We start from the raw sequence: 23,354 nt of genomic DNA on the forward strand, positions 1-23,354 counted from the left end.
TTTCTTCACCTTATTTTTCACAGGCAGTAGCCCTCAATCTCTTGCACTCCTAACTCTGTCTCAGGATCTTGTTGAGAACTCAAACTGACGTGACAAAGGCTATCTTGGGTGGGGGTGGCAGAGGAGGCAGTGAAAAAAAAACCATATTTAATGGTGAAATAGTGAAGGTTTTATTTCTGAGATGAGGAAAGTATCAAAGATTACTATTAAATACCACTATATTAACATCATACTGGCTGTAGCTAGTAAAGTTAAGGTAAGAAAAAAGATGGAAAGTGTGATAGTTGATTTTGCGTGTCAAATTGAAGAAATAAAATGTCATCAAGCTCAGTTTATGACAGTTTATGGAGGTTGTTCAAAAGCATCTAGAGATAAATTATTAGAATCAATAAGTAATTTACCAAGTTATCAGGATACATAGTAGATATATTAAAGGCAACCACATTCCTACATTTTATATTGAGCCATATGAAATTGCCACTTTTATAGATCAATAAAGGCTGGGCACCAGCAATATGCTTCAACCTAATAACCACAAAAAGTGAGTATTTTGAAAAGATGTCACTTATGATAGTATCAAAAAATACCAAAGACCCAGGAATAAATCTATCGAAAGATGTTCAAGATCTTTACAGAATATAAAATTATGAGATAAAGAAGACCTAAATAAGTTGAAAAATATACTGTGTTATCAGACTGTCAGACTGAATACTGAAAATCTGAGATTTTTAATTCTTGTAAAATTGATCCTCAGATTATGAGTGAAGCTAATAAAAACCCCGAGAGAGGGAGAGACAGAGAGAGACAGAGGGAGAGAGAGAGAGAGAGAGAAGCTAATTGAGAAGATACATACGGAAGGCAAAGGACTAAGAATAACAAAGACATTATTGAAGGACAGCAACAAAGTGTTAGGATTTGTTCTATCAAATATCAAAATTTTAAAAACTATAGTCATTGGCCGGGTGCGGTGGCTCACACCTGTAATCCCAGCACTTTGGGAAGCCTAGGCTGGCAGAATATGAGGTCAAGAGATAGTGACCATCCTGGCCAACATGGCGAAACCCCGCCTCTACTAAAAATACAAAAATTAGCTGGGTGTGGTGGCACATCCCTGTAATCCCAGCTACTTGGGAGGCTGAGGCAGGAGAATCACCTGAATCCTGGTGGCAGAGGTTGCAGTGAGCAGAGATCGTGCCACTGCACTCCAGCCTGGTGACAGAAAGACTGTCACAAACAAACAAACTATAGTCATTAAAATTGTGACACTGGTATTAGGACAGACAAATAGACTGAAGAAATCCAATACAGTGCCCAAAAACAGGCTCACACATATATGGACACTTGGTTTATGAATCAGGTGTCACTGATGGATATTAGGGAAAGAAAATACTGGAAAATATTCAATAAAGGATACTGAGACAATCAAATATAAGGAAGAAATAAAATCCTGACTTTATGCTGGGCATGGTGGCTAACACCTGTAATCCTAGCACTTTTGGAAGGCTGAGGTGGGTAGATCACCTGAGGTCAGGAGTTCGAGGCCAGCTTGGCCAACAAGGAGAAACCCCATCCCTACTAAAAATACAAAATTAGCCAGGCATGGTGGCACATGCTTGTAATTCCAGCTACTTGAGGGGCTGACGCAGGAGAATCACTTTAACCTGGGAGGCGGAGGTTGCAGTGAGCCGAGATTGCACCACTGCACTCCAGCCTGGGCAACAAGAGCGAAACTCCATCTCAAAAAAACAAAACAAAACAAAACAAAACTTGACTTCACATCAATAACAAAAATTTATTCCAGATGGAATTTGAACTAGTTGTGATAGGCAAAACAATAAAATTCTATATTATAAAAGGTAATACAGGAGAATATCTTCATGACCTTTGGATAGAAAAACATTGAACAGGCTGGGTGCAGTGGCTCGCCTGTAATCCCAGCACTTTGGGAGGCTGAGGCGGGCAGATCACGAGGTCAAGAGATTGAGACCATCTGGCCAACATGGTGAAACCCTGTCTCTACTAAAAATACAAAAAAAATTAGCTGGGCGAGGTGGTGTGCGCCTGCAGTCCCAGCTACCCGGGAGGCTGAGGCAGGAGAACTGCTTGAACCCAGGAGGCGGACGATGCAGTGAGCTGAACAAGACACAAAACAAAAAAGATTAACCATAATAGAAAATACTGACACACTGAACTTCATTAAAATTAAGAATTTCTGTTCATCAAAAGTCACCATTACATAGGCCAAAAGGGCAATCCATCTAGTGAGAGAAGCTATTTTCAGTATCTGTAACCAATAATGAACTCATGTAATGGAACTGATTTTTGTTACTGGTATGAGGTCAGGGTTCCAACAAAGAGCTTGTATCCAGAACTTATTAAAAAACCTCTACAAAACAACAGGAAAAAAGATATACAAACCAACAGCAAAATGGGTAAAAGACTTAATGGATGTCACAAAGGAAGATATCCAAATGGTCAAGTAAACATGAAAAGTTGCTCAGCTTTATGAGGAATCAGAGAAATGAAAATAAAATGCCAGTAAGAGATCATTAGCCATGCTCCAGAATAGGAGAGAAGGAAGAAAACACTTTATAAAGTTGTTGCAGAGGAATTTCTGGTGATGGGGTTTGTAAACTGAAACAACCACTTTGGAAAACTATATGCATTATCTATTAAAGCTGAAGACACACATACTCTATGACAGTGGTCCCCAACCTTTCTGGCACCAGAAACTGGAACCATGGAACACAATTTTTCCACGAATGGGGGACTGAAGAATAGTTTCGTAACACAACTGTTCCACCTAAGATTATCAGGCACTAGTTAGATTCTCATAAGGAGTGCACAGCCTAGATCCCTCACTGTGCAGTTCACAATAGAGTTTGCACTCCTATGAGAATCTAATGCCACTGCTGATCTGACAGGAGGCAGAGCTCAGGAGGTAATGTTCACTTGTTCATCCACCACTCACCCAACACCTGCTGTGTAGCCCCATTCCTAACAGGCCACAGACTGATATTGTCCATGGCATGGGGGTTGGGGACCCCTGCTTCTCTATGACCCAACAAATGCACTCTAATCCCTCAGAAAAAAATGCTTTGAACACATGTATTATGTTCACTGAGACAGCATTATTCTTAATAGTCAAAAACTAAAAGCAACCAAAACATACATAAACAGAAGAAATAATACATTAATCAGGGCATATCCATATAATGCAATACTATTCAGCAACAAAAATGAAGTAACTACAGTTACACTCAACACATAATGCTGTGAATCTTAGAAACATAATGCTGACAAAAAGAAGCCAAGAAAAAAAAAAGCAATACAAACTGTATGAACTTCAAAAAATATGTGACACTGTAGTATTTAGAGATATATACTCAGATGTTAAAATTACAGGGAAAGGCAATTATCATAAAATTTAGGAAAATGGCTAACTTTATGGGTAGTAACTGGGAGAGAGCTTGAGGAGAAGCTTTGGAGGGTGCTGGCCTGATTTAGTTTTTAACCTGGGTGGTGGTTACACAGCTGTTTGCCTTACACTCCCTCCCCAAATTTAAGTATCGATATGTAAATTATAACTCACAATAAACACTTTAAAGAAAAAAATAAGTTAATCAAAATCATATATTCTTTACATACTCTTTGGAAGAAGGCTCAATATAGGGTCTCTAATTAAATGGTTAGAATTCCATTTATAAAATATGGCTTTTGCCGGGGATGGTGGCTCACACCTGTAATCCCAGCACCTTTGGGAGACTATGGCAGACCGATCACTTGGGGTCCGGAGTTCAAAACAACCCTGGACAACCTGATGAAACGCTGTCTCTACTAAAAATGAAAAAGTTAGCTGGGTGTGGTGGTGCACACCTGTAATCCCAGTGGCTGAGGCCAGAGAACTGCTGGAACCCAGGAGGCAGAGGCTGCAGTGAGTCAAGACTGCGCCACTGCACTCCAGCCTGGGTGACAAAGCGAGACTCCATCTCAAAAAAAGCAAATAAATAAAAATAAAATAAAATAGGACTTTCTGTAAGTTTTAAAAGACAAAATTTGGCCAGGCATAGTGGCTCAGGTCTATAATCCTAGGATTTTGGGAGGCTGAGATGGGAGGATTGCTTGAGCCCAGGAGTTTGAGACCAGCCTGGGCAACATAGTGAGACCCTACCTCCACAAAAAAATTAAAAATTAGCCAGATGTGGTGGCATGTGCCTGTAGTCCCTACTACTTGAGCTTGAGAGGCTGAGATAACAGTGAGGCATAATTGTGCCACTGGCCTCCAGCATAGGTAACAGAGCAAGACACCGTCTAAAAACAAGACAAAATTCTGTTTGTGTTTTCAACTCACAAACATTCTAAAGCTTGCTTTCCAAAATTTTAAAATTCTGATTATTCTGGTAGGATAGTGAAAAAAATACAGAGCTAGCTTTGTTCCTGAGCTTTATCTTCCTAAGAAACTTAGATTAGAGGACAAGCATGGTGACTCATATCTGTAATCCCAGCACTTTGGGAGACCAAGGTGAGAAGATGGCCTGAGGCCAGGAGTTCAAGGCCAGCCTGGGAAACATAAAGAGACCCCTGTCTCCATTAAAAAAAAAAAAAAAAAAAAAAAAAACATTAGCTGGGTATGGTGGTGCATGCCTTGTAGTCCCAGCTACTCTGGAGTCTGAGGTGGGAGGATCAGGATCACTTGGGCCTGGGAGGTCAAGGTTGCAGTGAGTTGTGATTGCGCCACTGCATACCAGTGTGGGCAATAGAGTGAGACCCTGTCTCTATGACCTGTGTGGTCAGTTGGCTGCAGAGCTCCGTATGCCAGCCGAGCTCTGATTGCTCTCTGGTCCTCCAAGGTCAGGATGTGGGGGTCCACTGGCCCTATGGGGACAGGTATGCATGCTTTACCCCAGCGCAGCTACTATTTCCCACATCTCTCTGCCTGTGTACACTTGGCCCCTGTCCCCATCACTACATCCTACCACCTATACAAGGAGACCCTTGGGTACCGCGCCATCAGGTGCTGGTGAGGCCCAGGTTGAGTTCATTCCTGTAATGCCCACAGGGCAGTAACTGTCACCAGGAATTTTTAAAGCTCTCAAGGTGATTCTAATGTGGAGCTGGGACTGAGATGCTCCAGGTTTTGAGGACTTTGGCCAAGTGCATAGACCTCTTAGAGGAGGAATGGCTGGGCAATAATGGGGGGGCTTTCCCCACCACTTTAGCTCAGGACTCACAAACCCCCTTTTAAAATAAGGTGCAAAATAAATTTAAGGGACTTGAACTCGGGGAACACTTTTTTGTAGCTGTTGAGACAGGATCTCACTCTGTAGCCCAGGCTGGAGTATAGTGGCATGATCACAGCTCACTGGAGCCTCAACCTCCCAGACTCAAGTGATCCTCCTGCCTCAGCCACCAGAGTAGCTGGGAATACGGTGTGTGCTACCACGCCTGGCTAACTTTTTGTACTGTTTTTTTGTAGAGACAGGTTCTCCCTGTGTTGCCCAGGCTGGTCTTGAACTCCTGGACTCAAGCGATTGACCTGCCTCAGCCTCCCAAAGTGTTGAGATTACAGCCATGAACCACTGCCTCTGCCCTGCCTCTACTCTTTTGTTTAAAGAAAGATTAGGATGCAGATTCATGTTTATGAACAGATTGTGCCTGTAAATGAACGAATCTTTTGTTATTCCATTTTATAATCTTTCAAAGGAATAGGTTAGGAAGAGCCAATCATTCTAATCAGTTAAGATGGGAATGACAGTTTGAGATAATTAGCCAGGGCATCCTACGGTTATAGGATTAATGTGGATAGGATTAATGTTATATCGCCTTAATGTGGATTTCTTCTGTTGAGATGCAGATTCCTCAGAGTGTGTGTCATCTTAGGAACTGTCTGATCTTTAGGTATTCTAGATGATAAATCTGAGACCAGCCAAACAGGAATGACAATGGCCAAAGCATCAACTACAGAAAACGTAATCTATGGGGGTTATAATTTCTATGTGTAACAAATGGAAACCCATGGAATATCTGAGAGAACTACACATGCATCATGCCGTGGAAATTTTTGAAACTGGACATGGTGAGTGTGGTACTTACTGGATACTGGATTCCTGCTCTAGCAATTGAGTACCATGGAATAAATTATTTAACTTCCATAAACCTGATTTTCCTTATCTTAAAAAAAAACAAAAAACAAGTTTAATCTTTCTGGCAATTTTTTTTTTTTTTTTCGAGATAAGAGTCTTGTTCTGTCACCCAGGCTGAAGTGCAGTGGCTCAAATGTAACCTCCACCTCCCAGGTTCAAGTGATTCTCCTGCCTCAACCTCTGGAGTAGCTGGGATTATAGGCGCATGCCACCACACCTGGCTAATTTTTTTTTTTTTTTTTTTTTTGTATTTTCAGTAGAGATGGGATTTCACTGTGTTAGCCAGGATGGTCTGGATCTCCTGACCTTGTGATCCACCTACCTTGGCCTCCCAAAGTGCTGGATTACAGGCACAAGCCACCTGGCCGGCAATTTTTAAAATTTATTTTTTACTGACTTATCAATTGATTTTGAAGATTATAAAAATTACTATGAGCCAAGCCACATGAACATACATGAATTTCAGATCTGAGAAAAAATGTTCTTGCGCAAAATTCACATTTTAAATAATGTAAAACAAGATTGTTGCTTTGACACTCTCCCTGCTTTAGCTTAAATTTACATTGGAGAAAGGATATCTATTCTGCCATAGAAATGCTACATGTACACTTTTCTGTTCTAACCACAGCATAAGAAACCAGGAGTTATTTAAAATAGTTAAATCCATTAGGAAATTAGTCAGAAAAAGATAACATTATGTCAAAATAAAAATTGTTGTTTCTGAGAAAGTCTTCAACATTAAAATGAACAATTTTACATATATACAAAAGGGTCTTATATTCAGCTAATTTAGGGCCATATATACTATATAGCGTCTCAACATGAGACATTCTGCAGGAGTGTTAGTGAGGCTTTTTTGCGGTTGAAGTAACCAATTTATACTATTTGCCCTCAACATTTTTCTAGACCAAAATCACCTTTGCCACAGGACTCTGAGGTCTCAACCAAGCTAATGTCCAAGCATTTGGGCAGATCCAAAGAGTATTAGCGAATCACATCCTAGCTCACAAGCTTTTCCATAGCCAAGTCCATCCAGATACAGATTAGCAGCCTCCCTCAGCAAAAATATAAATCATGCTCCAGAATTTTTAGAATGAATTATCAACCTGCAACCTAGATATCCACTTCCTAACAGACACAAATCCTTCATTGATCAATAAAGAGTAGTCACATTTAGGGAATTTTCCAGAAATTCAGTCCTGATGTGCCTGCCATCCAGACAGATACTGTTAACAACCATCTAAAGGGAGATATTTAAAACATTCAAAACATGCGTTTCCAGAGGTTCCTCAAGTTCTCATCATGAAACAGATTAAAGAACTAGAATAAAGAGACTAAGAGCATTTTTTAGTAGGAAGGCTTTATAAAATTAGAGCTCATTATATTTAGTTTCTATTCAGTTTTAAAATATACAAAGCCGACTCTATGCAAATACTATGCAACCACTGTCTATTAGGTTTCTCAACATTTCTTTCGTAAAGATATGAAGGAGAAATTTATTTAAAAATTTAGAAGAAAAGTTTGTCTTGCAAAAGACTTACTAGTTTCACTGCCAGAGAAAAAGATTCTAAAAATCCATCACTTTTTTTCTTGCTCTCTTTGTCTGGCTTAATGTATGAAATTTAATCTAAATGTATGCTAAAATGCAAATAAAAATCTTGTTCCATGTCCCTAGTATAATTATTGTCTCTACTGTCTTGATCTAATTTTAATTTTTACTTTCCTGCCTTTATTATAAACAACCGGAAATATTTTTCCAAAATTATTCAGGTAACTTAGTTATAAATAAATTAAAAATACTATAGATAGTATCATGTAATAAAGAGACTAACAATCACATTTGGAGGGAGTACACTGGGATTCGAGTGCCAGTCCCAGTACCACAAAGTCATGGGATCTTGATCAACTTTCCTAACCTAAATACTGTTTTTTCCTAGAATATAAAATTAATTTAAAAATTATCAGTCATGCTACCAAACAACATGTTACTTGAAAAACAAATGTTACCATTACAAAGTTATTAAGTAAAGACAAGCACAAAATATCCTAAAAGCTTGTAAGAAAGGAGGAAACACCTTGCCATAAGAAAGCAGGGGGTTAGTTAAGATGGCATTTACTATCTCTTTCAGTGCTGAAATTCTCAAACTCATTTTCAGCTGGGAAGCCTGAAATTGGCTTCATACTGCTATCTAAACTAGGTCTAAAAGGAAGGACAAGACATTTATTGGATTACACTTTCAAATTTTATGTACATTTAATGATGTGACTTACGATAGCAAGTAGAAGTATAGTATAGGTAAAATCTATAGTACTTATCCTCTCTAGAGAAGTTATGTTCTAGATAAATATTTTGAGATCCTCTATCTGAATTCACACTCAGAGAGCCTCTGCTCCTGACCTAACCCTTTCTTCTCAGATCCACAGGCATACACACTTGCCACAGACTGATGATGTACTTATTTACAAGGTTTTAATACCATGACGAGTTTGCAATTTAAAGAAATATTTAATCTAAAAGATAACTAAGGAGGTTTTTATATTACTAATGACTCTACCAGCCTATCTTCAAAGATCATAAAATATATTTCAGATAAACCAATTATATTTTTAAAAGAAAAATAATAACCAGATATTATTCAAGACTTAACAATGAAATAAGTTTTCAACTTAAAAAAAATTACCTGTAGTAGCCCTCCATCGTCAAAACGCAGTACTTCTATTATGCTCTCTGATTGAATGAATGCTGTAAAGAAAACAAAACATATCATCACTTATGAAAACTTAAATTTGATTTCCATAACATTTTTACCTTAAAATTAATTAATACAATTTTATATTTAAAAATAGACTCCTTAATGGTGATGGTTAAAAAGAAAAATATGACTTCAGGATTTTACAAACTATGAAATACTTTAAAATAAAACAAATATCAAAGTAGCTTCAACAACCTACAGGCTACATGCATCAACTTCAAAATATCCATTACTACTATATTATGAGAAAGCACAAAATAGTCAAATTCATCAAGATGCAGCTAATTATTTTCCCTGATAAACTGAAAATATCAAAAGCATACAGAAGATTACTAGAGTATTATATTTCCCTCAAGAAATGATCAGTTGAAATTCTGTATCATCTGCTCATTTGTAGTGATGATATGACCTGGGATCAACAGTCAAAGGGACTTGGTGAGGAAGTGGGCAGGGAAAATAGCAAAAGATTATTCTGCTCTAAGAAATAGAACAATGCAAAGGTAACATATTTGAAAGCTAATATAGTTATACCATACAATCTGGCAATCATGCTCCTAGTATTTACTGAACTGATTTGGAACCTTACATACAAAAATCTACATACGATTCCTTAAAGCAGCTTTATTCGTAATCACCAAAATCTGGGTATAGTCAAAATGTTCATCAAAGGTGAAGAGACAAACTGCGGCATATCTATACAATGGAATATTAGTAAAAGAAAAGGCTGGGCCGGGCACGGTGGCTCACGCCTGTAATCCCAGCACTTTGGGAGGCCGAGGCAGGTGGATCACGAGGTCAAGAGATCGAGACCATCCTGGTCAACATGGCGAAACCCCGTCTCTACTAAAAATACAAAAAATTAGCTGGGCCTGGTGGCGCGTGCCTGTAATCCCAACTACTCAGGAGGCTGAAGCAGGAGAATTGCCTGAACCCAGGAGGCGGAGGTTGCAGTGAGCCGAGATTGCGCCATTGCACTCCAGCCTGGGTAACAAGAGCAAAACTCCGTCTCAAAAAAAGAAAAGAAAAGGCTACATACTGTATGCTTCCAAGTACATGACATTCTGGAAAAGGCAGAATTATGGAAATAGTAAAAAGATCAGTGGTTGCTAGGGGACTGGGGGAGATGGGAAAGGTTAAATAAGTGAAGCACAGATATATTTTAGGGTGGTAAAACCATTCTTTATCAAATTGCAATGGTGGATGCAGGACATGATGCATTTGTCAAAACAGAATTTCACAGCACAAAAAGTAAATCTAAATGTATGCAAATCTAAAAAATCATTTAGGAGATTTTTAGGGGGACCATAGGATGGAATGCATAATATGACAAAACAATTTAATTATATTACAAATCAATGAATCAATCTTACTGAAGTGGGGAGGGGAGAGTGCTCACCTGAGTAACTCTGGAAATGAGTAGAATCTATAAGACTAAAGGCAAAAGAAGCCATACATATGCACTGTATTCTAGTTGATAATGCTTTTTCCCATGGGAGTTTGGGTTAACCATTCTGATGCTACTATATATGTACACTGAAATCAAACAATTAAATACACAGTTGATGGATACTGGGAGCCAGGTATCTGACTGTTGGAATAGCAATTTATATAGAAACAAGGGGGTAGGCCAAAATGATCCAGGTGGTAATGGATGAGAGTCAGTGATATCAATACGAATTCATGTTTAGTGAAACATATAGATTATTACATACATATAGGAATACTTAAAGATGTGTCTGTTCATGTGTTAGTATACATACATGTATTTCCTTCCTCTGTCAGCTCTAAGGGCCTAAAGGAATGATATGCCAGTAGCAAAGAACACAGCTAGAACTCAGATCTTGTGTTCTAATACTACTTTCCAATAAAAGAAATGAGGGCTTCCTGGAGCAATGGCTGATTTGAGGACAGAGGGCAGGAAATACACAAGATGAGAATGGAGCATTCAACAGTGCTGAAAAGCAAAAAACGAAGACCACCCAAAACCTACACTGATAGGGATAGGGAAAGGAAAGTAAGAACCAACAGAGACAGCTCCCAAATGACCAAAGCTGAAACAATCTGAGCAACAAAATGAAGTGGTATTAGATGCAGCTCAAAGTACAAAATAAATATCCATGAACCCATACTGCTATAAATGAATATATGCTGAATAAATGGGAGAAAACGGACAAATTTCCCATGTAGAAGAATTCCAACTTATGTGATATTTCATTTGGCTTAATATGGAATTCACTGACTCTCATTTGTTGGTCTTTTGGGACTGAGGTACAACACTCACTGTCCCACACATATACCTGGCTGTTACAATATAACAAAAGCAGACAGTCAAGCAGCAGAATAAGATACTAGTTAATTAGATTACAATACCTATTTGAATAATGTTTTTTTCTGTCTGCCAAGCATCCTTTTCTCCTAAGTTTTGTAATCATATCCTGATTTTATTTTGGGAAACTCCTGTCCTCCATTTCCTGTGTTTCTCTTCAATGACAGTGCCGACCTGCTCCATCTACTTCTATTCATCCCCGGCCAGATTGTGGCATATAGAGAATATTCAACAAATACTGAAAGCGTGAACGATGTCCCACCTTTTTGCTCAGGTATAATAAGCACTGGCATTGGTACTCACTGATGCAAATGACCTTTTTCTTGTTATGTTATCTGCAGTCCTGGCTTATAGTGGAATTTCAATATCAGGATCAGGGCTAATGGCTCCAAAAGAATTACTGACACAGTATACTCAGTGTGTACAAGAATGCCTCTAAGTAAAGTGATAAACTCTTTATAAAAAAGGACTATAAATATAAAAGGCTCTGCTCAGAAAAGAAAAAAATGCTCACCCATCCCATTCCTCACCTGTTCCTCCAACTTTTTAACACAAACGGAAATTTCACAGAATCCAGAAAAGCTTCTCATCATTCCCTACTGAAGACAAATTTATTGACGTAAGAACACGATGAACAAGAAATAACTGAACAGCCAGATGCTCACAACGTAAAAGGCAAAGAGTCAGAGCCTCTAATGAGAAGCTTTATGTCTAATTGGCAGAGGAAACCAACAAGAAACAATTGGAATGAGCTATAGGTGGCTGCTATTAGAGTTCCAATAGAAGACCACTACATGAGTTCACACCATCGAGCCAGAAGAAATGTTTATCTAACTGATGAGAACTACATAAAGGCAGTAGTTTGGGTATACTGTATTTTAAATTAGGAGCTTTAAAAATCTATACTATTATATTATGAATTATAAATTCATATTTTAAAAGTATGAATTATGTATGTCAAAAACATGAATTATTTCAGTTGAAAAAAATTAATAATAGCATCTGATTAGAAAGTCTCAAAAGGAAAATACTGTGTTACACATCACTGGCTTTTCTTAAAAGATGTAGAGATAAATAGGATTCAACTCTGGCATAAAACAAATTAATATATTTTGCTTTAAACAGCCAATTATAATACCTTTCAATTATATGCCTAAAAAACAGAACACTAGTTATAGACTTAATCATTTCACAGGCAGTTATTAAGCTATAAAATATAAAAAGTCATCAAAGTCAGTCAAGTATTCACATCTCCAGATTCAAAACCACAACTGGTAACAGCTTCCTCTCCCAAAAATATTTCCCCTAATTTTATGCTGTTAATGAATCCCAAACTTTCCTGATGTTCCCTAGTTCAAGCATCAAACAAATGTAATTGAAATAAAAAACTAATAATTATTGATCACTATGGTATTAAAGTTCAAACTAATCCTATAACACAGACATTACTGATCCCATTTTAAATAAAGAGACACAGATATATCCAGCAAGAAAGTCGCTAAAGAAAACTATGAATTTCAGCAACGTGAATCTGTGCTTCTAAGCCCATCCCTACTTACTTTCAAAATAAACTTTACAGAATGCTCATGACTAACAGCACCTTCAAGCAACACAATTTTTAAAATTGGGCATATATTTCTGACAGTAAGTGAGGAAAGTAAGATTTGAAAAGGAAAGGAAGGGATTTACATTTCTGGCTTTTATGATTCTACTCATATTTACTCTGAAGCTGGGCTCAGTAAGATCTACTTTAAGCTCCTCATACCGATCCACATGACTAAGCTGTCTGAGAGTAACAAAGCCAGTAAAATGTAAAAATGGCAATGTGTCAGTTGTTTCAAAATAGGAACACTCGGTTTCAAAAGAGGCTCAGAAACTAAGTGTTTACCTCCCTGTTTCATTTAGTAAAGAATGGCATTTATAAGATTAAAAATATCTTCACAAAGACAAATCTTTGTCTACTAAGTTTTCGTTTTCTCTTTTAGGTGAAGATATTTTTCTGAATATTACAACTAATGACTAAATATAATTTGCAATTTTAATACATCTAAAATAACTCATAAAAAAAACAAATGCTATAAATAACTAGTAGAAATATACGCATATTGAGGGGGTGGTATCAGGCATTAGGAACCTAGGTTGTCATTGTACATCTTTACCTCCTAGCCTTCACAATCTCCTCACCCACAAAAACCACAACTGGTAAAAGCTTCCTCTTCCAAAAATATTTCCCCCTAATTTTATGCTGTTAATGAATCCCAAACTTTCCTGATGTTCTCTAGTTCAAGCATCAAACAAACTTTGGACTAGTCAGATCAGCGATTTTTAAACTTTCTTCTACAAAAACCATGAAGAGAAGAAAGGACCACACAGGCAGGCCTCAGGAGGGTCCCCAAAGCTGTGTTAAGAGCCACCTTGCCTAGAATGCTCTTGTTACGGCTAGTGTCTTCTCTTCCTTCAAGTCTCAGCCTTGACCCTGCTCACAGTGCAGCCTTTCTTGGCTGCTTCAAGCAGCCCTGTTATCAGCCATTATATTCCCTATCTTAACTCTTATCACAATCTGTAAAAGTTTCTAGTTTGCTTGTCAATAATCTGTGTCTAGCAGCAAGTCTGAAAAACAGAAAATAAGAAATTCTAGTTAAGATAAAGACATGGTGCTTGAGCCCAGGGGGCAGAGGTTGCAGTGAGCTGAGATAGCACCACTGCACTTCAGCCTGGGTGACAGAACAAGACTCTGTTTCCAAAAAAAAACAAAAAGACACTGCTATTTTAGAATTAAATATTGTTAATGACATTAACATCTCTTTTATAGTTATACTTACTCATTATTTTGTTTCAACAAAGGGCTGAATATAAAACAATTTTAAAACATTCTGGACTAGGTCCATATGGGTCCCTTCTAGTTGTAAAGATACTGTATGATCAAATCTTTGTTTCTTCCCTCATAAGTTTTATTATCTGAAAAATGTAATATATACTTGTCTTCTTGCCACATTAAAAGTACAAAGAAATTCATATAAGTCATACTCTAATTTTGTCAAGCCCACTCTATATCAACTTCCTAAGAAAGGCTGTATCTGAGTTGTTTCACTAAAACTCAAAATACAATCCTATGTAATTTAGATGTGCAGGCTATATACCATACATCTAAAGAGATGAGTCAGAAAGGTTTTTCAAAATTAATTTTATAGCTAATGACAAAATACCATAATTTTCATCTTATCCTAAAGTGTCTAAGTCATCTAAAAAGATCTGTAAATTTAAGTTATAAAATGCAGAACGAATGCTCAAGAACCACCAACTACTCTTAGCAGCTTCAGTATCAGAAAATCACTGAAACTCTGAAGCTCACACTGTAAATGCGCTAAAAATTAAGCTATTATTGGAAACACAGCCCAAAACAGTAGGGATAAACCTAAAAAGGATGACTGCTAAAACGAAAGATTTAAATGTAGTCATGTACCAAGTAATGTTATGGTCAACAACAGACTGCATATATGATGGTGGCTCCATAAGATTATAATATTTTATTTACTGTACCCTTTTCTATGTTTAGATACACAAAACTTGCCACAGTATTCAGTATAGTAACATGTTGTACAGGTTTGTAGTCTAGGAGCAATATGCTGTATCATATGCCTTCAGTATGTTGTAGGCTGTACCATCTAGGGTTGTGTAGGTACACTCTATGTTAGCTCAATGATTACATGGCCTAACAACACTCAGGATGTTTTCCACATTGAGTGATGTGTGATCACAGTACCTAAAGTCTCCAAACATAACAAACAATACAAGTGTCCATCACAGATGAATAGATTAACACGGCAGTTACATAATGAAATATTATTCACCTACAAAAATGAATAAAATTCTGATACATGCTACAACATGGATGGACCTTGAAAATATTGTGCTAAGTAAAATAAATTAGAGAAAAAAAGGGCAAATACTGTGCTTCTACTCACATGAAAAATCTAGAATAGGTAAATTCACAGGGACATATAAAGTAGATTAGAGGTTACTAGACAACAGGGTAAGGTGAAGTGAGGAGTTGTGGCTTAATGGTTACTGAGTCTCTAGGGTAATGAAAAAAGATAATGGTGGTGTTTGCATAATATTGTGATTCATGCTACTGAATTTTACAGTTAAAAATAGTTATAAATGGGGAACTTTATGTTACACATATATTTTTTAAAACTACAGAATAAGTCACTAACTTAGACAAAAAAATTAAAAATATTACAAATTGAACCCAGCAATGTATAAAATTATGCATCATGACCAAGTGATCTGTACTGAAGGTATGTAAGATGGATCCCAAATTCAAAAACTGATCATTGTAATTCACCCCTATCAACAGGCTAAAAAGGAAAAATACATGATCATATCAATTGACACAGAAAAAGTATCTAACAAAACCCAACACCTCTTCATGATAAAAACTCTGAACTAGATAGGAGAAACGTAGAACTACCTCAACTTCAACCTCTAGGTAATATCCTTCTTATTGGTAAAAGACTGAATGTATAGGCCCTGAGACTGGGAACATGTCAAGGATGTGCCTCTCACTCTATTCAACACGGTGCTAGTAATTTCCTTAATAAGGCAAGGAAAAAAAAAGACAAACACATTGAGAAGGAAATAATACTCCTTGATTGAAGGCTACATACTTGTTTATGTAAAAACCCCAAGGACTCAAAAGAAAAATCCTTCTTAAAGGTAATAAGTACAAATAACAAGGTTGCAGAATACAAGACCTAAATCCTAAAATCCAGTACATTTCTATATACTAACAATTAATATACAAAAATCAACATAAAAAACATAATGTCATTTACAACTACTACAAATAAAATGAAGTACTTCAGATATAAATCTAAGAAAACATGTACAGGATATATGTACTGAAATATACAAAATGCTGTCAAAAGAAATCAAAGAAGACCTACATAAAAAAGACACACTATATTCATGGATGAAAAGACTCAAAATGTAAAGATGTCAATTCTTCCCAAATTGATCTGTGGGTTTAAAGTACATCCTATAAAAATCCCAGGATGATTTTTTTGTTGACAAGCTTATATGAAAAATTAGATAGGAACAAACCCTAGAAGTGCTAAAAACAATCCTCAAAAATAAGAATAACATGGGAGGAATCACTCCACCAGACACTATGTCTTACTGTATAACTTCAGTAACCAAGACAGTGTGATGCTGGCAGAGGGACAGACACATAAATTACTTGCAGAGCGTAGAATACCTAGAAATGGAACCATATATGCCTCACTGGTTTTGACAAAGCTGCAAAAGCAATTCATTGGAAGAACAACTTTTCCAACAAATAGCACAGAAACAATGAGACATCTATAGACCAAAAAAATATATATTTTAAAGAACCTTGACCTAATCCTTATAAGTTATACAAAAATTAACTCAAAATACATCACTGCTCTAAATTTAAAATGTAAAACTACACAACTTTTTAAAAAGGATAGAGAAAAAAACTTCAGGATCTGAGGTTAGGCAGTCTTCCTAGAATTGACACCAAAAGCACAATCCAGAAAAAACAAAAATGATAAATTGTTGTACCTCATCAAAATTAAAAATTTTGCCCTTCACATGACCCTGTTAAGAGTATAAAAGGACAAACTTTTACAAAAAGGTATAAAATATTTGCAAATCACATATTTAACAAAAGTCTAAAGATCTAGGCTATATTAACAACTCAAACAGAAAAGAACAATCCAATAAGCAAGTGAAAAGATGTTCAACATTATTAACCATCAGGGAAATGCAAATAAAGCCACAATATCAGAATGATGAAAATGAAATATCCATTCCTATCAAAGTATCAGCATCCTGATTGTGACTTCATAGTATTCTTTGTCAAGATATTGCCATTGGGAGGAATCAGGTACAGGGTACACAGGATCTCTCTGTATAATTTCTTATAACAGTATATGATTCTAAAATGATCTCAATAAGAATCTGTATTAAATAATGAAATAGCTAATGATAAATTCTGATAATTATTTCTACCTGCTCAACAGTTTATCTTCAAAATGTTTTTGTAATAGTAATTATTAAATGGGTTAATATTTATAATATTAAGATAACAACATTTAATTTTAGGACCTACAGGCCAGTATGTTAATTTAATCAACTGGTTTTGACCACAAGAGTTGAGAATGGTTTGAAAAAACAAAATAGTACAGGAGAAGAAAAAAAGCAACAGAGAGTACTGTCAGTGAAAATGGCAAAGTTAGGAACATTTGAAAATTCTCTCACCCTGTAACAGGAACAAGAAAATTGGCAGCATCAGAATAAACTTTCTAAGAACTCTGGCGATTAACCAAAAGCTGGCAGCAATCTTCAAAAGCTTGCAGCAATCCATGGAGTGTTAATGCATTTTTAAAGAGCTGAATCTCAGTAAGAACAGTGAAATGTGTGGCATTTAACTTTTCTATTCCCATTCTCTTCTCTCCAGCTCTGTGACAGCACTATAACCAACAGCCCAATCACAGTGAAAACCAGCAGCCTGACAGACACTAAAGGTGGCAGAACTACGTTGAAGTTCCTTGAAAGCCCGATTTCCAGATAACTGTCTTTATCTGACAGTCCCAGTGAGACCCCACCCGGAAGGCTATTTTCATTTGACCTGACTCAGAGCTTTTCCACTATGAAAATCCTTGACCCTGGGAACATCTGTCACAAACCTTTTAGGGGAAATTTTTAAAAATTGGCTGCAGAACAATGTGGTAGGTGACAGCTGGACCAAACAATAAACAGACCAAAAAGTTTAAAAGGAAAAGTTGGGAATAAAATGTCCACAGGGGCTATAAAAATTGTTGACACCTTCCTGCTAATCTAGAAGGTGTGTGGATGCATCGGGCTATGGCTCTGCATGGGCCCAAAATAGACCTGAGAAATCCCTAGCTCTCACACCTGGGGCTGACCCCAGTCTCTGTGAAAACAGAAGGTAAAGGCTAAGAACAGCTGCCAACCGCCTGGCTGAGTGTTTTAATGTGCCCCAACACACATATGCATGCAAATACACACACAGACCTCCAAAAAAGACCAGGAGGATTACTGGTTCCAGGTTTTTAAGGAAATCTCTGTTCAATCATTAGATGACTATGAAGCTCATCATGTGGAGGCTTCAGTAGCCATGCACTACAAATAATATAGATTTAAAAGAACTAGTTCAGAAAGTTACTAAACAAACAGCAACAAAAAAACAACAAACCTTAGGGAGGGCAAAATCTAAATTTCAGAGTTGCCACCTTATATGTTAATTGTCCAGTTTTCAACAAAAAATTGAGAGACATACAAAGAAACAAAAAAGTATAAAGGGTAAAAAAGTATTCAATAGAAACTACCCTTGAGAAAGCCCAGGTTTTGGAATTACTAAATAATTTAATTCAGCTATACTAAATATATTCAAAGAACTAAAGGAAATGATGTCTGAAGAACTAAAAGTCCTACCAAATGGAGAATATTAAAAAGAGACAGAAATTATTAAAATAATCAAATAAAAGAGCATAATAATGGAAATGAACCCCGCCCACCGCATAATTTTCAAAGAAATTTAAGAAAACAAGAAAGTATGGCTCATATAAAAAATGCCATCAACAGAAGTGGCCCCTGAGGATAGGACTTACTAGAAGACTTTAAATAAGCTGTTTTAAATATTTCAAAGGAATAAAGGAAACCATGTGCAAAACTGAAGTATGAGAACAATGCCTCACCAAATAGAAAACATCAATAAAGAAATTAGAAAAAGAAAACAAATAGAAATTCTGGACATAAAAGTACAATAACTAAAATAAAAATTCATCAGAGGGGCTCGATAGCATATTTTAGCAGGTAAAGGAAAGAATCAGCAAACTCAAAAATAGGTTGGTTGAGATTATCCAGTCTGGGAAATAGGAATAAAAATGAAGAAAAATAAACAGAGTCTGAGTGATTACAAAACACATGAAGAGTACCACCATCTGCACAACAGGAGTCTATGAAGAGGAGAGAAAAAAAGGCATAAAGAATATTTGAAGAATAGCTGAAATTAGTCCAAACAAAATTGTTATAAGTTGATGTCAATTGTAATTCTCACAGCAACCATTAAAAAATAAATTTTAAAAATTCAGACTTTAAGATAAAAGTTGCTACTAGAGAAAAAAAGACATTTATTAATAACAAAGGGATCAATCCATTAAGACAACATAATTATAAACGTGAATTTAATGAGAGGGTTCTAAAATACAGGAAATAAAAACATGCAGGATGAAGGAATAAAGAAGAAATTAAACAAACATTTGGAGAATTCACTATCCAACTTTCAAAAATGGGTAGTATTAGACAGAAGGTCAATAAGAAAAGAACAAGGAAACTTGAACAATACTAGAAACTAATTATAGAGTCCTCCATCCAAAAACAGAATAGTTCTTTCCAAGTGCACAGGGAACATTTTCTAGGATAGATCATGCTAGGTGTTAGGTCATAAAACAATTCCAATAAATTTAAAAGGACTGGGGTCATACAAAGTATATTCTTCAATCACAAGGGACATGAAATTGAAATTAGAGGGAAGTTTGGGAAAACTCAGAAAATACGTGGGTATTAATAATCAGTGTGACAAATAAATGAGAAACACTGGAAAATATTTTGAAATAAATAAAGACAAAATACTTTATTGAATGCAGAAAAAGCAATACTAGAAGAAAATTTATAGCCATCCATGCCTATATCAAAACAAAGATCTCAAATTAATAACTTAACCTACCATTTAAAGAGAAACTAGAAAAATAAGAACAAAACCCAAAGCAAGAAGGAAAGAAACAATACAGGTTAAGTTAGAAACACAGAACAGAAAAAAAAAAGGAGAGAAAATTAATGAAAACAAAAGTTGGTTCTCTGAAAAGATTAACAAAATTGGTAAGGCTTTAAGCTAGGCCAACCAAGAAAAAAATCACAAATGAAACAGGGAGCATTACTACTAATACTACAGAAAGAAATGGACGTATCAACCTTACAGTAAAAGGGGTTTAAAGAGAACACTAGGAATAACTATATACAAACAAATTAGATAGCCTACATGAAATGAACAAATAACTAGAATAAATTATTGACATTAACTCCAGAATAAACAGAAAATCTTAACAAACCTAATTAGTAATCAAAGTTTTCCACAAAGAATATAGCCTATGGACAGATGGTTTCACTGATGAATTCTACTAAACATTTAAGGAAGAATTAACACATATCCTTCACAATTTTTTTTAAAGAGCACACAGAAGGACAAAAAATAGGCTTGGCATGGTGAACAGCTGTAATCTCAGCACTTTAGGAGGCCGAGACTGAAGGATCAGTTGAGCCTAGGAGCTCAACAACAGCCTGGGCAACACAGCAAAACACCATGGCTACATATATATATATACTCACACACACACACACACATATATATAGTTGGGTGTGGTAGTGCATGCCTGTATTCCCCCTACTCAGGAGGCTGAGGCAGGAAGACTGCTTAAACCCAGGAGTCTGAGGTGACATTGAGCTATGACTGTACCACTGCATTCCAGCCTGGGCAACAGAGCAAGAATCTGTCTTTAAAAAAATTTAAGTAACAAAAATTTTAAAACTCAAGAGAAAACACCATGTTCCAAATTATTATATGAAGCAATGTATACCCTGATACTTAGACACAGTCATCACAAGAAAAGGAAACAACAGATCAATATCCTTATGAATGTGGATATAAAAATCCTGAACATAATACAAGCAAATCATATTTAGCAACATGTACAGAGGATTATACATGTTGAACAAGTACAAGACTTGTACTCTTTGAACTACAAAGCACCAAGAGAAATTTAAAAAGACCCAAATAAATGCAAAATATGTGGTGTTCGTAACTATAATACTCAATAATGTTAAAACAGTAATATTTAGATCCAACATCACCTTGTCAAAATCTCACCTTGCTCTTTTGCAAATTGACAAGTGGTTCCCGAAGTTCATAGGAATATTCAAGAACAGCCAAAACAATTTTGAAAAAGAACACAATGGAGGACTCATACTTCCTGATTTCAAAATTTAACTACAAAATTACACTAATCAAGACAGAACAGTACTGGAATAAAGATAAACCCAATCAAGGCCGGTCATGGTGGATCACGCCTGTAACCCCAGGACTTTGGGAGGGCGAAATGGGCGGATCACGAGGTCAAGAGATCGAGACCATTCTGGCCAACATGGCGAAACCCTGTCTCTACTGAAAATACAAAAATTAGGCAGGTGTCGTGGCAGGGGCCTGTAGTCCCAGCTACTCAGGAGGCTGAGGCAGGAGAATTGCTTGAACCCGGGAGGTGGAGGCTGCAGTGAGCTGAGATCATGCCACTGCACTCCAGCCTGGACACAGAGCGAGACTCTGTCTTAAAAAAAAAAAAAAAAAAAGAGAGAAACCTGATCAAATAGAATAGATCAGAACTGAGAGTCTAGAAATAAACCCTCACATTTACGGTCAATTGATTTTGGCACTTAACTGAAGAATGCCAAGACAACTGAGAGGAGAAAAGAATAATCTTTTCAACAAATGGTACTGGAATAACTAGATATGTGCATGGAAAAGAATGAGGGTGACTTTACCTAACCACATATGCAAAAATTAACTCTAGAAGGAACAAATACCTCAGTGTAAGAGACAAAACTATAAAACTTTTAGAAGATAACACAGGAGTAAATCTTCATAACCTCTGATAAGGCAATGGTTTCTTAGCTAGAATAGGTAAGCAAAGACAATACAGCTAATTAGACTTTATCAAAATTAAAACCCTTTGTGCTTCAAAGGGCAGGCACTATTAAGAAAGTGATAAGAAAACCCACAGGATGGGAAAAAATTTCAGCAAATGACGTATCTGGCAAGACATATAGAGAGAGAATATAAACTCTTGTAATGAATAAAAGACAAATCTCCCAATCAAAAATGGACAAGGAATCTGAATAGACATTTCTCCAAAGATCCATAAATGGACAATACATACATACATGAAAAGACACTCAAAACCAGTCCTTAGAAAAATGTGAATCAAAAGCAAAACAACATACTGGTTCACAGACACTAGGATGGCTGTAATAAAAAAAGACAACAATAAGCGTTGACGAGGATGTGGAGACATTGAAAACTCCTAAGTTGCTGGGGGTAACATAAAATGGAGCAGCCACATTGGAAAACAGTTTGGCAGTTATTCAAAAAACTAAAGTTACCATACAACATACCAAATGCATTCTTATGTACATACGTAAGAAAACTGAAAATACTTGCGCGAACAAAAGCCTACACACTAGTGTTCATAATAGCATTGCTCATGATAGTCAAAAATGAAAACAACCTACATGTCCACTGACTGATGAACAGTTAATAAAATGTGGTAAATCCATTTAGTGGAGTATTTTTCAGCCACAACAAAAAGGAATGAAGTACAGACACAAAGGTCATTGATGAATTTTGAGGACTAATGCTAAGTGAAAGCAGCCAGATAAAAAGGCCATATACTTTAGTATTCCATTATAGGAAATGTTCAGAATAGGCATAAAGACTAATATAGATTAGCAGTTGCCAGGGGCTGGGAGGGAATAGGGTGTGACTCCTATTGTATACAGGGTTTCTTTTTGGGGTGATAGAAATATTTTGGAATGAGATAGTTATGATGATTGTACAAGTCTATGACTATACTTCAAAAACCCATTGAATTATATACTCTAAAAGGTGAACTTATAATACGGGAAATTTTATCTCAACATTTTAAAGGTCAACAATAACAACAAAAAGCATGCTTTTGTGTTCTAGTCCCTAAATCTTTTCTAAATGTTTATCTAAATGGTATTTTAAATATTGTGTAACCATGGGACAAAATGTAATTTCTGCTCCACAAAAGCTTTAAGCTTATAGTTCTTTCATGGATACAAATTCATTCATTAAATTGTGCACGGGGAGGAGAAAACAGCAAATGATAAAGTGGGCTAAACTGTCAACAACAGGTGAATCTGGGTAAAGAATATGAGTGTTTTTGACTATTTTCACTCTTAAACATTTTCTGAAAGTTTGAAAATATGCCAAATTAAAAGTTTTAAAAA

The 23,354-nt window shown here is 36.3% G+C and overlaps 1 protein-coding gene across 2 annotated transcripts in view; it reads right to left on the reverse strand.

The window, feature by feature from the left end:
- Positions 1-23,354, reverse strand: part of TMEM131 (transmembrane protein 131) — a 244,367-nt gene that overhangs the window by 163,893 nt on the left and 57,120 nt on the right. For both annotated transcript variants that reach the window (XM_064371422.1, XM_064371424.1), the window contains exon 2: positions 8,825-8,886. In XM_064371422.1, coding sequence (XP_064227492.1) covers positions 8,825-8,886 — 62 coding nt within the window. The remainder of the gene's footprint in view (positions 1-8,824; positions 8,887-23,354) is intronic.

Source organism: Aotus nancymaae, unplaced genomic scaffold, assembly GCF_030222135.1.
Source record: "Aotus nancymaae isolate 86718 unplaced genomic scaffold, 86718_ANA_hifiasm-v0.15.2.pri h1tg000131l, whole genome shotgun sequence".
Classification (NCBI taxonomy): domain Eukaryota; kingdom Metazoa; phylum Chordata; class Mammalia; order Primates; family Aotidae; genus Aotus; species Aotus nancymaae.